The sequence below is a fragment of the Pseudomyrmex gracilis genome, unplaced genomic scaffold, assembly GCF_002006095.1.
Source record: "Pseudomyrmex gracilis isolate BER0280 unplaced genomic scaffold, ASM200609v1 scaffold_8, whole genome shotgun sequence".
NCBI classification, from domain to species: Eukaryota; Metazoa; Arthropoda; class Insecta; order Hymenoptera; family Formicidae; genus Pseudomyrmex; species Pseudomyrmex gracilis.
The window spans coordinates 1,192,535-1,207,214 of NW_018020592.1; the positions used below are offsets into that span (position 1 = coordinate 1,192,535).

At 40.6% G+C, this 14,680-nt stretch overlaps 2 protein-coding genes across 4 annotated transcripts in view; one reads left to right on the top strand and one right to left on the bottom strand.

The window, feature by feature from the left end:
* Positions 1-848: 848 nt before the first annotated feature.
* Positions 849-8,753, bottom strand: LOC109860975 (sorting nexin-27). 3 transcript variants are annotated; one of them, XM_020440411.1, is made up of 7 exons: positions 8,386-8,753; positions 2,849-2,986; positions 2,364-2,588; positions 1,848-2,158; positions 1,502-1,740; positions 1,127-1,408; positions 849-1,023 (listed from the first exon to the last, which is right to left on the bottom strand). In XM_020440411.1, the coding sequence occupies exons 1-7, from the start codon at positions 8,730-8,732 to the stop codon at positions 955-957; spliced, it is 1,611 nt and encodes a 536-aa protein (XP_020296000.1). In that variant the 5' UTR covers positions 8,733-8,753; the 3' UTR covers positions 849-954. The 3 variants fall into 3 exon arrangements, with proteins under 3 accessions (XP_020296000.1, XP_020296006.1, XP_020296015.1); XM_020440417.1 differs by lacking the exon at positions 8,386-8,753 and adding an exon at positions 3,064-3,607; XM_020440426.1 differs by lacking the exon at positions 8,386-8,753 and adding an exon at positions 3,088-3,606.
* Positions 8,754-11,945: 3,192 nt separating this feature from the next.
* The window catches only part of LOC109860643, a 74,745-nt gene continuing 72,010 nt past the window's right edge, over positions 11,946-14,680 (top strand). Inside the window, exon 1 of the mRNA XM_020439877.1 lies at positions 11,946-12,645. Within this exon, the coding sequence (XP_020295466.1) occupies positions 12,585-12,645 (61 nt within the window). The 5' untranslated portion in view covers positions 11,946-12,584. The remainder of the gene's footprint in view (positions 12,646-14,680) is intronic.

The window sequence follows — 14,680 nt, forward strand, 5'->3', positions numbered from 1 at the left end:
ACAAATAAAGTCTATCACCGCAGCAGTGAATTAGACGTGCCGTCGGTGCTGTTTACGCAGTTGAAATCATTCGGAAAAACACGCGATATATTTCTCGTTTTTAAACTATCCTGCGTGACGAAATTGACGAGAAGTTCGCACACGTATTGAGTTATACGAAGTATTGCACATTAGAAAATGCACGAAGTATCGTAGATAAATGTAATTTCTCTTCTCCGCTGAACGCACTCGTGCAGATCCAACGAAAAGTTTCGGGTCTATTAGGCGAATCAAGAGGAACGTTTACGCAATTCAATCGATTGTCGACAATCAAACTGCATGCTTGCACGTCTACTTAAAATCATAGGCCGGAAAGAGAAGAATGTGATATAAATCTAGGCTACCGTATACCCATGGCAATAGTTTTTACGCTATCTGTACACGAACTCTGTGAATCTCTCTCACAATCTCGTCTTCAATGTGTCTTCGCAATCTTGTCCTTCACGAAGAAAAAAAAAGCACAGTATGTGTTTCAGGGACAAAAAAAAAGTTTGTTCTGGCAATAAACGAAAGTACTGAACTCGGTCTCTGTACATTCCGCGCATCAGATTCTGTTCTCGAAAGAGAGTGAATCTTTTACTCGCGAGTGATATTTCAAATGTCACTTCGCGTCCGAACTCCTATAGCAGAAGTATTGGTTTCACTGGGATGATTCTAGAGTTCTTTCTCGCGTTCGATAATGCAACGTGAACATTCAAATCATCTATTGGTGCAAGATATACTAATCTTAACGGACAAAGAAATTTCACATGCTACTAAGTTGACTCGGCACCGGTTTGTTTTTAGACGTTTCTGTTTTTTCTATTTCTAATAAAAAAAAAAAAAAAAAAAAATTTCGACTATAGAGACGAATGCGAGATATCCAATGGAGAGACCGGATCAACGTTGCGATGTCTCTTAGCGTTGGACACTACGTCATTCTCCCGGATCGTCCCACTTCGCTTCCTCGGCTATTCGATCGAAGCAATCCGAGAGGAACGTGAACTGCAAGCGTATGTATCAAATCATAAAAAAACGTAGATTGAAAAACGACCAAGCGTGAAAAAAAAAACTGTTAGTTTAGGAATAAAATCATCGCTATACTCACATAAGGAGTGAAGACTTTGAGCCAACGAGGCGGACGATTATCCTGGCGGGTGTATTGGAAGCAGAACGCCATTCCGTCCTCGTCCACTTCCCATCGATTAATAGTGCTCCATTGAAATTCCACCACTTGGGATTCCAACGTGCCGTCCTCCTTCGCGGCGTGCAACTTGAAAGCCGCCGTGCCGACCGCAGGTATCACGTGGCCTTCCTTTCTCGAGTCGCACGCGCAATGCGGGAACACAATGTCGCCGTACCCGCTGAGTTCCCTCGCCAGTTTTAGATACTGCAAATAAAACGAGAAAAACAAAATTTTTCTCATACAGACAAAAATAACGTAATCGAAATTCACGATCTCTCGCGATAATTTTCAACAAACCTCATGCTTTCTGGAAGCATCTTGCAGCGCTTTCAGTTGATACAATCGTTCCCCCGCGGTGATGTGACCTCTGTTAACCTCGTCTATTGTTTGCCAAAATATCCAAGTCAATGCCTGCTCGCTCAGAGGCCTATTTACATTGAAGAGCCACCTTCGTATTGCCAAACACGTCGCGCTCGCGGTGGAGTAATTCTGAATGTACAAAGTGTGTGGGTGTTCGTGCGGTTGCAACTTCCGCTCTGAAATGCACAGCCGCTATTCGTTAAAAACCTATCGCGTATATATTTGGAACAGTTTACGTTATGTCAGGCCGGTTATGTTCGAGCGTAATAGCATAGTTGCGTACCGAAATTATATTCGACAATCTCGAATAGATAAAAATACTTGGCTGTTTCCGCGTCCAATCCGACGCGACAGCAAACCGCGTCGTAAACGTCTTTCACCGACGCCGCTTTCGGGACCGTAACGGTGACGACTTCTCGATCCGGCAGGAGAACCTTGAGATCGACCGCCGGACCCTGATCGCCGTCCTCCTCTAATCTGTCGGTCAGGAATTCCTGCATGGCGTCGCTCTCCGCTATCACGCGCACCGCGCACACTTTCTCCAAATACTGTTCCAGACCGCGTCTCCTCGCGTCAAGCTGTTGCTCGCTCAATCTGCAATGTCAGCGAATCGTTACTCCGAACGTTACACACGAACTAGATCGTGTTTTTTCATTGAATAATCTTTCAGAGAGAAAGAGAAACGGAAGTACACAGTGCGAGCAATTTGCGTTCGCACACAATTATGACGCGTCGAGTTGGTGAAAGGATTCATTCATTGAATTCAGCGTTTCATAAGATTGAAATCCGAAGACATTACTGAAATGGCCATTTTCCTGGTAGCTTCGGGAAATTGAAGCCTATGAATTCCTTCTTCAGCGCCATATGCAGTGCCGCGAATTCCCGATATCGGCGCGAACACAAGTGCCTGCCGGCCATATGGACGTTGAATACTACGTAACGCTCGTGTTTCCTTTCACGAACGTGATAATCCGGCACGCTGATAGGCAGAGATCTCTTCTCGCTGTAGTCCATCGCCGCGTAACTGAACAGACGAAAATTCAACAATTATTATTTGTTTACGTGTGCGCGTTTTTTATCTCGGGATATTTTAGATAAACAATTACGCAATTATGTTGGGATTATAAGAATCATCAAGAATCATTATTCATAATGTATATATAGAATTTTGATTATCTTCAGAGATAAATAAATTAATCCGATTTCCTTCGAGTTTGAATCCCGCGAAAAAGTTTGTCATCCGACAAACTTTTTCGCGAAGATCGAACATCGCATTGCCTTTACCTCAAATCCTCGCAAGGTTCCAATCTTTCAGCCTCCTGCGGCGTCACGGAGATAACGGTCAACGTGAGAACATCGCCGCCCGACTTGATCAGATCGACCACTTGTTTGTGAGTGGCGCCTTCGACGTTGACATTGTTTCTGTAACAAAGAGGAACACACACACGTTACGTCACAATTCGCGTCGTATTGTCATTCTATTACACATAGGTATATACCGATCCGGGAAAATCGGGACCGACCTCAGTTGCGATCTCAGCAAGCTCGAGGGATTCCATCGTCCGTGATTTTCGATCCACTCGCATTGCAGCGCGGTCATGTAACACGCTAACATATTCGTGCGCGGTGCCGCGCCGTTATCAGCGCGATAGCGAGTTAATCTCTCTTTGCAAGCGGCAATTCGCGCAAACTGTTACGAATTGCACGTTTCGACGGGCGGCTTGTATCGATCGCGACGGAAAATGCGATGAGTAGAAATTCACGGCGCGATTCAACGTTCATCGACGAGAGAAGCCCGACTTTCACCCGAACCAAAGTAGACCTTCAGACTAAACGCGATCCGATCGTTTCTTCCGCGCGTCAGCGTCGACCTCCCCAACGATCGTTTCACTTCGCGTAGAAAGGGAATAGAATAAACGGGTGATCGGCCTTTTTAACGGCAGTTTCGAATTCCAGCAAGTGAAAGGACGGCCGTGATTGGTCCGAGCGCGGAGGCACGACTCTCTCGGAGATAGCGAATGTCGCCGCATGCGGATTTCAACAATCTGCGTGCGAGAAAATCAGGCGTCGCTTTTATATATTTCGCTATCGTTTGTAACGGGTGGCTCATTACAAGACAATTATCTCTACTTTAGATATTCTAGCACGCAGACTTGCAAACAATCTCGCGTTGCAAGCCGTGTGTACGCACATTGCATAATTCAGTTCAAACTTCTACAAATTTTAATATTTATTTTACGACGTATATAATTATATAATATATATATATTGTATTTATTTTTTTACTCATCTTCCGCTCTGATTTTCTCGATTAAAAATTGTATTTTTTTCTCTCCAAATCTTCAATCTTTCTTACATTTGGCGCATGTAGCGTTGCGGAAAAGAAATTTTTTTATGCAGAGAGTTTAAGAAAATGTTTACAATTAGCCACCAATTCTTAATGTCTTTGACGTACCTGATTTCAGTGACGTGTGTAGCGACTATTTGCGTTACATTACAACTGAACTTACACACACGAAAAGTTCTATCGGCATAATGCATACACACGCAGACACGTTAACAACCTACGGTTTAAAGCAAACACCTCTCTCTATCTCTCTCTCTCTCTCTCTGTCTCTCTTTTTCTCTCTCCTGTTACATGCGCTGAATATTAAGTTTTAATTTCGCAGAGCTTGCGTTCACAGCGCCAAATATAGCCGCGAAAAACAAATTTCGTCAGCTAACAAGAAAACCGCCGGGAGATAAATTGGTGAAGTGGATCGGTCAATAATGACACCGCGTGTATGGTAATATCTGTTAGAAAAAGATAATGCGCGCGTCAGTGAACTAGCGCGAGCTTGTGCGCACACAAAAACGTTGCGATACGCCACATTATACTATGAGTGTTAAAGTGTTGATAGCGTAGCGCGCGCTCTTTCGCTTCCTGCTCTATAAGCAAAGCGCGGCCTGTGAATAATAAATGCGCCGTGGTTGAGACAATTTGAAAACCCATTGGGTTTCAAAATACAACCGCGAACCTCGTTAATTGCGGCTAACTGAGATAACAAACCACGCAGGCGGTAATGATTCGCGCCCACGTTGGCGCGATTCCCCTCTCGATATTACGGAGCTTCAAATTTTAACGCAGTTCCGAGCAAATGACCGGGTCACTTTCAGACGCTCGGTGCGTGGAACGCGCGCAATAAGCGGCTTCTTTCATCTCTGATATTCGTATCGTTATCGTTGCACTCGTTGGAGCAGAAATCGTCGTTAGCTCTTCGAACGCGGGGATCCGAGTTAACACATTAATTGATCTACTTTATCAATTTAAGTCATTCTTTTTTTTTTTTTTTTTTTTGTTTCCACCGGCGAGTATAAATTTTCGTTGGTCGAAACAACAAGGTAATATATGCGAATGCGGGAAACCGTACCGCGAAGTAAACCTTTTACAGACATTAACACAGAGAACGTAAGAAAAGAAGTCATATAGGAATGTGGCATGTAGTTTGCGATTGTCGTTAAAACTATTATCGCTTACGCAAACACAATGTGATCAGTGAGCTAACATAAAATCATTGAAGTGCAAATAGAAAGAAGAAGGAAGGAATATTATAGCCGGGAGTCTTTGGCTATATATAGCAGCGGCGCAGTCAACTGGACATTAAAAATCATTTGATTCAATTAGATGACGCGGCAAATTGGCCGCGTGAACGTGACGACGAGTCGCCGTGAAATGATGGCAGAAACGGCGAAATTGGCCGGGCGAAAGAAAAGAAGCGGGAGTTCGAATCAAATTCTCTCGCGGTGCCATTCCGCGACGGTGATTAATACATATATTTATACACTTCGGCTTGCAGCTTGCTGTTCCGGGATGCAAACTGATTCGCCTTGGGCGTAGGTAGTTGCCCGGACAAGAATCGGGAGAAAAAAAAAACAATTCTCTTACGACCCTGTGGAACAAGAAAGTGCGAACACGCTGAAATCCTCGCACACGAGCGCGCGACAGACCTTGAACCGCGCGCTGAGTTTATGGGAACCTTGGACTCGCGCGCGAGTTGCAAAATAGATTCTGTTCGCGCGATCCGCGTTCCCCGACGAAAACACCATTGCAAATAAACGAGGCATTTTATCGGCGCGTTCGATATATAAGACGATATCTCGATGATATCTCAGGCCTATTCACTTTGGTTATCGCGTTTGGTTTTCGCTGTTTTCCTAATCTAATCATAAATCAATTTTGTTGTTATCGAAATGAAAAGATTACAGTACAATCGCTCTTTTAGCACTCTTTTGCAACCGTGTTAAATGTTTAATCGAATCGGTTTTATTGTACAATTTCAACTACGTCATTTCTAAAATAAACGTCGCGTGAAAAGTACATTACTCGAAATCGATATCGTCGTGCGTGTTGTCGTCCTTGCAATTTTCCGTGAATGCTATCTCGATTCTTTCTTCGTAAAGTTATCATAAAAATCAAAATTCTTCAAAATAAAATTGCCGCACAAATCTGTATCGAACGTATAGATAACTTTTAACTAAGAACAGAGCGCGGCTAATGCTTTAACCAAATTAGCTCTTAATTAAACAGCTCAGAGAATACAATTACGCACACAAGGTGGCTCTAACTATCAGATATGCAAATCCGAGAGCGCTAACAACCTCGACGGTCGAAATTACAAATACAAATTTAAGAACTTCAGTGTAAGACACTAACTAGATTATCTGATAGACTAATTAGATTATTGGCTAAGTACATAAAATTAGTGCTTAACAATGAACTTCACATTCATTGTTCATAATAATGTTTTGTTATTTGTTTAACGTTGAAGAGAGAGCGAAAGAAAGTAACGTACTTATTTCTAGCAAAGAAATGAAAATAATGAAAAAAAAAAAAAAAACAATGTGACACATAGTGAAATGAAGAGCGATTGTAAAATCTTTTTCCAAGTAAGTTTCTTTAAGTAGATTAAGTTTATTTATTTATCCATTTATCGGATTAAAAAGCGCGACAGGAAATTCTCGTTCGGAAATGATGAGATGTTTTTTGCTGAAAATTACCGATAGTTACTTTCGACGAAGAAAAATTTGTTCGAACAACAACCGATTAACCCGGTTTTTCAAAACGCAGACGCGCGCAGCGATGACAAATTTTGCAACTTGTCGTGTTTGTTAATCTTCATAAACGAGACGGATGAGCGTGTTCGTCACGCATTGTGCACGTTTTATCGTCCTTGCTGCAGAATTTGCGAAGCGAAACATGATGCATTCGTACACGTGTATGCGCACACATACGTATTGTGCACGCGCGTTCCGAGATTTGCTTTATCGCGCCAATATTAATTAGCGTAGTTACGAACAATTCGCTCCAATTATTGTCTTATCTGTAATCTCACATATTTTTACCTCGCTTTTCCACAGTTTTTGATAAAATGCAGTAAATTATCCTTTAAGAAAACTTTTAAAACTTTTAACAATTTTCTTTAAGTGCGCCTGCGATAAGGATGTACGAGTCGTTCGGCGTCACTCCTATTCTGCGTTCACTTTGGAAACAATGTGAACAATGTGAAAAATGCGAGATAAACCGCGAGGTCACAGGAAAATCGAGTTCGTCGATGTGGGACTCTGTTACGTGAGACTCTCTGGCATTAATTGCATCGTACGATCGGTTAAATTTGCCTTTCGCATCTCTGCAGATGGGACGTTGAGTCTCTCAAGAGACCACCATGCGCGATCGTTGGAGCAAGTTAGTTGCTAAGCAAGACCGCGGTGTAAGTGTGTAATTCTCGATATATAAATATGCGATACAATTACTGGACTGCGATTAACGTATTTTCCCACGAAATGCGATTAATAAACATGGACTTTGTATGTATACATGTACATATATATATATACATGTATGAACATATATATAAAGTTTTACGTATATTATAAGATACACATATAAAGCTTTTAGCAATTCACTTGTTAAAAAAAAAAAAAAAAAAAGTTTTACGTATATTATAAGATACACATATAAAGCTTTTAGCAATTCACTTGTTAAAAAAAAAAAAAAAAACAGCATCCATGTGATTAATTATTATTTTATGAAAGGTATGTTTCTCGCAAGCGTCTTGTAAAATAACCAGCTTGCAAACACCTTTGCGATGTTTTATTCTAGCCTTAGGTTTTCTTTGATAAAAAAAGCTGAATTTACATATAGTCTGTAATATAAACGACGGGATAGATACAGCACGTGTCACTTACATCAGTGTAGGCATGAATATCATAAATGTTGATCGTGACTAATAAACATAGATAAATATATTCTGATGGTTTTCGCACACGCATTTCTTGTTAATGCGTTATAAATATCATTAAATGTAGAAATTTTTGAGAACAATTTAAAAGCTACAAGGACTGCGATATCCAAAAATATCAAATCGAGAAACTTGATTCGGAGCATTCGCGTTTTGTACTCTTGTCTTTTTTAACATTTTCATTTTTCCTACGTTCATTTTAATATCTCTCAGTGTAACACACCCTTATCATGTGAATAAATGCATCTGCTACGAAATGTTTATTTGACTTTATTCCGAGATGTGTATCAAAACGCCGAAACTTCGTGTCTGAGGACTCTCTTCGGGACGCAATTATACGAATTCCACTGCAATTTGGCAGACAGCCCGGAATGTTTTCGCTAATAAAGTTGCATCACGCATCCGATAATACCGCATACTCTCGCGCACGAGGAGACTTCGCTCGTGACGAAGAGCGTTCCAAGGATTGTCAGAGAAAGACGCGCGGGAGGACAACGTGGAAGAGAAGAAAGAGGACGGTCTCTCTTGGGGAACGGTACTCACACTTCCAGAATACGATCGCCTTTGCGAACGCCGGCCTTCTCGGCGGCGCCCCGCGGCAGCACCGCACTGACATGCTGCAGCGGTGCGTACAGCTCCCCGTTGATGCTCCGCAGTTGTCCACCCTCGCTGACCTGGCCGCGAACGTTGAACCCGAAGCCCGTCTCCGTTTTGTAAATGGTGACGCACCGCGGCCCTTGGACAACCGGATCCTTGTCCGGTCCGGTCGCCGGCGGATGCTGCGGCACGCGCGCGTTGTTATTCACCATTGTCACGGTCGCCGCGCTTCTCGTACTACCGTCCTGGTTCACGGCTGGCAAGCGCTGCACCTCCGACTCGCAGTCCGCCATCTTACACTCTGGCCGCCCATTCACGGCGGCCTCGCTATCACTGCTCGTTGTTACCTGAAACTAGGGACGTGCATCGCTCGTATAGTTAAAAGGGAAAGATCGATGTGTGTTGGTATCGAATACGCGTTACGATACTATCGCGTCGATACTTCAACCTATCGACAATGGAAATGCAAAAGATCAGGAAATAAAACAGAATTGATTGATAGAATATTTTTATTTTCACAGCAAATATCTTGTGTTGCTCGTAAGAGAGCGGTAAACTTTCAATTCCCCGCGAGAATTACTAATAGGACTTCAACAATATAAGGAATCGATCTAAGAAAAGTAATAATGATCGCTCAAATATCGAAAAGGCAAAAAGGAAAATTAAATTTTATTTTGAAAAAAATTAATTTTTTACAGTAACACACGTTAATTATAATTCTGGATACTTGGCAAAAAAAAATTCCCTAAATGTTCTCGATTTTCCAAGCGATGTTGCGTGATTCCGAGAATTGTGAGTAGGTGTCGTCTCGCACAAGATTGCAATGAGAACTATTCGTGTCGGCGTGCCGCCTTTTATCTTTTACAGTCATTGATCTTTGCCGTCTCTCTGTCGGTAGAGCAGTTCAAGCCCATAGATGGAGACAGTTTGTTGTTGTTTTGACTTGAATTGAGAACACGCGTCACGTTAAGCTTCAATACAAGTTTTATTTTTTATGGTTTTCAAACGCGGTACAAAGAAGTAATGACAAAAAATAAACAAAATCTAATTAAACTTAGTTTTTGTTTTTATCTCATAAAGGAGCAAAAAATACATAGGTACAAGTAATACTAATGTAATTTTTCTTTTGTCTTCAACATTAGTAAACAAATATGTTCCCTTTCTTGATATAGTAATCTAGAATGTAATTCAAATAATATTAAATAATAAACAATAACAACAATTTATTGTGGCATTTACGTTATAGCAAATTACGTTGACTCACATTTACCGGTTAAATTACAAAGTAATATTCTCATTCTCTTTTAAAGTAAAACCAACGAGAAAAAATTTTATTATTCATGGTAGTACATGTACTATGATGGTTTGAATATTTGTATGTAAACGAAAAAAAATGATTATTTCGTTCTGTCCTCTTTCTCTCTCTCTTTTCTCTCTCTTTCACTCCTTCTACGTTAAAACTATAAAAATTTGGTTCACAAAATTACGTAAAATTTACAAACCGTGCGCGAGTGCAAAACGTACTTTAATTTAATTCCAATCAGACACACATTTACCGTAATATTAAATTCTCATCACGATCGTGTGTCGTACGCTAAACACATGTGAGTGAGTTAATCTCTGCGTTTGTACACGCGCGCGCGCGATGTGTTATCTTCCTATTCGCAATCATTCGCAGATAATTACCCGGTGTAAAACCAAAATTGCAAAATAACAGAAGAAAATTGTAGCAGTCTCTTGTCGTATACTTTTTGCTGTTCTAATGATTTTAAAATTAGTCATATGGATTTTAAGTTAGACGAAAGTATTCGAGGAAAACTCGATATTTTCAGTGCTGCTTCAGATTTTTCAGGAGATGATTTAGAGGCGAGTTATATCGCTCGTAGAAAATCCGTAAACATGAACATCTTAGCAAAACGACTTGAGTGATATTCCCGATTTCGCAATATTACTTTTTTTTACGACAAAACATTCCGCTGCATTGTACACATCAAAATGAGTAATTTTTCAAGAACATGCAAATATTTTCTTATTGGAGAATACTTTCTATGTACGCGCTTGGAAATATTTTCGAAAAATATAAGAACACAATCTCTCTCTTTCTCTCTCTTTTGTTGTGCTTGACAATATTTTCATTTTTTTTCAAAATCCAGAAAGTTGCCAAATTTTGACTAACATGATCAGGAAAAACAGACGTAAGAAGTGAAAAGATATGTGTGTGTGTGTGTGTGTGTGTGCATGCACGCGTGTGTATACGTGCGTGAGTGTGTATGTGTGTGAGAGGGAGAGGGTCAAATTCGCACACAGGAAACAGGGCTGGCCTTTCACCTGCAGGAAATCCTATGATTGATGCCACATGACACAATGTTGCTACCGCATTATATGCACGCGCACACATTGTATGTGCCGCCCGATAACTACAGCGCGAATGCATACTGCAATAACGCGATATGTAAACCGTTGTATGTGCTACAGTGGTGGAGAACATGCATTTACGGTTCTGTAAACGCATCTCTACGCAGCAAATTGTAATTCGGAAAGCACTTGTGTTTTTCTTGTCGACTTTTCGCTTCACACTTATTGTCAAAGATATGTTGAAAGTGTGGTATATATCATTATATTTCATGACGAGTTCACAATTTCAATTAAATGTTTTTTCAAAAGAACAATTTACTAAAGTACGCGACAAATTTATCTTCCTTAATTAAAGAATGAATATTGCACGTTTTAATGAATAATTTCTCCGTTACTTCATAAATAATTTCTCGCAAACTCTATCAAGACGCAGAATTCTTTAATTAAAACGAACGAAGTTCTTTGTTAGATGCGGAAAACCATAATGTTTATTTGCAAATATCTTTTTAATAAACGTATCTCTTTTAATCAACAAAATGTTAAAGTTTATTGCTTTGTTTAAATATAGCATTGAACAATATATACGTCACGTTGGTCACCGAAACAATATTCAGTTCAATCAAACACTTGACCCGCTTCGACAATCCTAAACTGATTCCGAATTGAAACGAAACTGCAGACTGGTGAAAAATTGTTCATATTCAAAAATACACTCAAATCGAAGGACAAATAAAATTAGGGTCACCATTAACAAATGAAAAATAGGAATCTTGTTTCTCTTGTCGTTGTTATTTGATGATATGGCAAAACCGATCGACATGGGAGTACCGACGATTTGTGACACGTGACAACATGTCAGGCTGACACCAGCACTCGAGGGTATCTACCCTCTCGGCGGGATCGAGCATCTCGCGAGAGATACGAAAGCGCGCGGGCGCGTCAAATTTCGAAGCGTCGTCGTGTCGCCTCAAGTCTTAGCACAAGTCGACGTCGGTGGCCTGCTGCATATCCGGAGCACGCCCACAGGCGCACACGTGACACAGGATGTACCCGCGCGACGACGCGCCGTGGTGCCGCGCGACGCCGCGCGTCGCCACTGCTGCAGAGAGCGGCTGTAACGTGGAGAAAGTCAGTCCGACGTTGGCGCCGCAACAGACGTACGCTGGCAGAACGCGCCTCCCTTGTAAAAGCCGCCCCCTCCCCTCTCGTCGACCCTCTCCTACCGAGTTGTCGGGTACCACCCGTGACACACTCTTAGTCGATTAATCGGCGCAGGGGTTTTCACGTACGAGGAGAAAAAATAAATAAATAAATAAATAAATAGAGATCGTAGGCGCGGACATCGCGTTAATTACGCTCTCGCGCGGGAAATAGAAGTTGAAGTACTTTGAAACAAAAAAGAAGAAGAAAAGACATTGTTCTCGCGCGCACACCCCAGATCCGTCGTTCCAGCGAGGGATCGATCGGGATTGATCCTCGTTGTTGACCGAAAGAGTGGACCAGGTCTACACAGGGGTTTTTTTTATCAGTGATCGACAAGCGATCCAAGGAGATCGAGCAGATTTCTGTTCGAGGATTAAAAAACGAATCGGTGCACGCAGTGCCTTTTTCTTTCGTGTTTCGTTTCGCGCCGGCCATCGTCTCGGTCCCGCCCCTTCCGGTTGGCTACGTCGTCGGCCCGATACCACGCGTAGACGTTCCGAATAAAAGTGGCTGAGAAGTGACACTTTTCTTCATTCGTCTCTGCTGCGAGTTACACATCCCCTTCGATCCTTCACAGAGCCAACAGCATGATTTCGTCTTCGAGGGCTTTCCCGCCGATTCTCGCTGTGGCGCTCGTCGCCTGCATCGGTGAGTGTTACGTCAAAATTAAAACGCAAGTGATGAAGAAATTAAGATTTGATAAAAAAACAATTCTAATGACAAATAGTTTAATACAAAGTTACGTAAAGTCTCGGAATACTATAAATAATTTCGCGCGTAAAATCAACAACATGTAGTGATAAAAATAAAAAATAATTATTTACAACATGTGTGTGATTTAAAAACAAATGATAAAAAATTAAAAAATCAAAAACTTATTTGTTATAAGTCGTGTAAATTCGTTTCGCATCCCTTACTCGGGAGAAGCGAAATCGATCATTTCCCACAAGTGTTCAAGTCACTAACTAAATATTCAACGAATATCCAATTAGCGCGATTCTACGTATATACATATATATATATATATATATATATATATATATATATCTTATTGCGCACATCCTATTAATTGTAAATTATTACATTTTTCCTAATTGACACACAGATCTTAAACATTTTAATTACTTGCTATTAATTAAAAACTGTCTTGCTTTTTGTTATTTTTTGCGCGAGTGCCATTATGCGCGATTGCGCGATTAATAAGGACTCTCTGGAGAATCATTAATTATCACTAGAGTTGTAAAATGTAATGATTGTAATACACTTTTCGAGAATAAGTTCAAGTTGCCCTCAATTGTGTGTGTGTGTGTGTATGTGTGTGTGTAAATTGAGACGCGGGAGATTCTTTTGTTTTTTAAATTAATGATGCAAAATCGCTTTTAATTGAAGTAATTAACAACGCACAAACACACATACAAAAGCGGAACATGTCTGTAATAAGTGCAATTTAGTCGAACGCCATATCTTGTTCGCGATAATTAAGCGAAGTCTCTACGCGCGCGTTACACGGTCTCTTGTTACGTGACATTTTAACGAGAAAAATGGTGAAGATTCATTCGGAAGAACAAATCAAGAAATTCGTCAAATTCATCGCGTTTTAATCGACTCCTCGTCTTTCTTGGTAAAACGAGCGACGTTCAGCGATTAATAATATCTGTGCAAATAAACGATAATAATATCTGTGTAATGAAGCTAATGCGCGACTGGACACACATTAGAGATCGCGGCTAATTAAATTCTCCGTTGCATATATATCCATATGACGGTGTGGCAGAAATGAGACGATGAAGAACGGAGGTGAAATTACACGGTCGACCGGATTGCTAACAATGAAATCGCTAGAGACGAGTTCTCAAATACGTACGTGAGATAGGTTTATCTCGAACACGTAGGTTGTTGGACAACACAAGAAAGACGAGATTTTCACAGATTACGCTCAAAGATTACCTTTCGCTTCAGCAAGCGATAAAAATATTTATTAAAAGTCTTACAATTCTGTTTGTTTAATAAAATTTGAAGTAAACATGTTTTTTTTTTCAATTTCTTTTGTATATTTTTTTAATTAAAAAATACTGGTGCAAAATCTGTTTCGAAAAGGGAGTCGGTCTTTCAACGATGCGTTGGACAAATATATATATATATATATATAAATGCGTTTTCATATTCTGCTGGTCTCTCAATACGTCCCTCCTGCTACGAGACGATTATGCATACACAGTTACGTGCGCATATCGATGGGCGTTTTGTACGGAGGATTATAGCGATGAAATTGGGATTTGGGAAAAGGACGTTCTACCCTATATGCCTGGTATCTATATTGCGATACCCAAATCCACGTTAATAGCGTAATCTTTCCGATGAACACATCTTTATCGCGTGTATCCGTGTTTTTTTTTTCCGCCGCAAACGTGAGAAAAATCCGACGATGAAGATATATCTCGCGGATCAACGTTGTTATTGCATCAAGTTACTGTTAAATTGCATCAAGTTACTGTTAAATTGCAAGAGAAATTGGATGTCCCGCACGGAGAAAACTGTTATGGTTGCTAGAATCACATTATCTATGGTTAGAAAAGCAATTGATATGAGTTCAAGTTAAATAGATATTACATCAAAAATTGCTGTTGACATAAGCTCATTTATACAGTTCGCACAGCCATATTTAAATGATACGTAATATTCA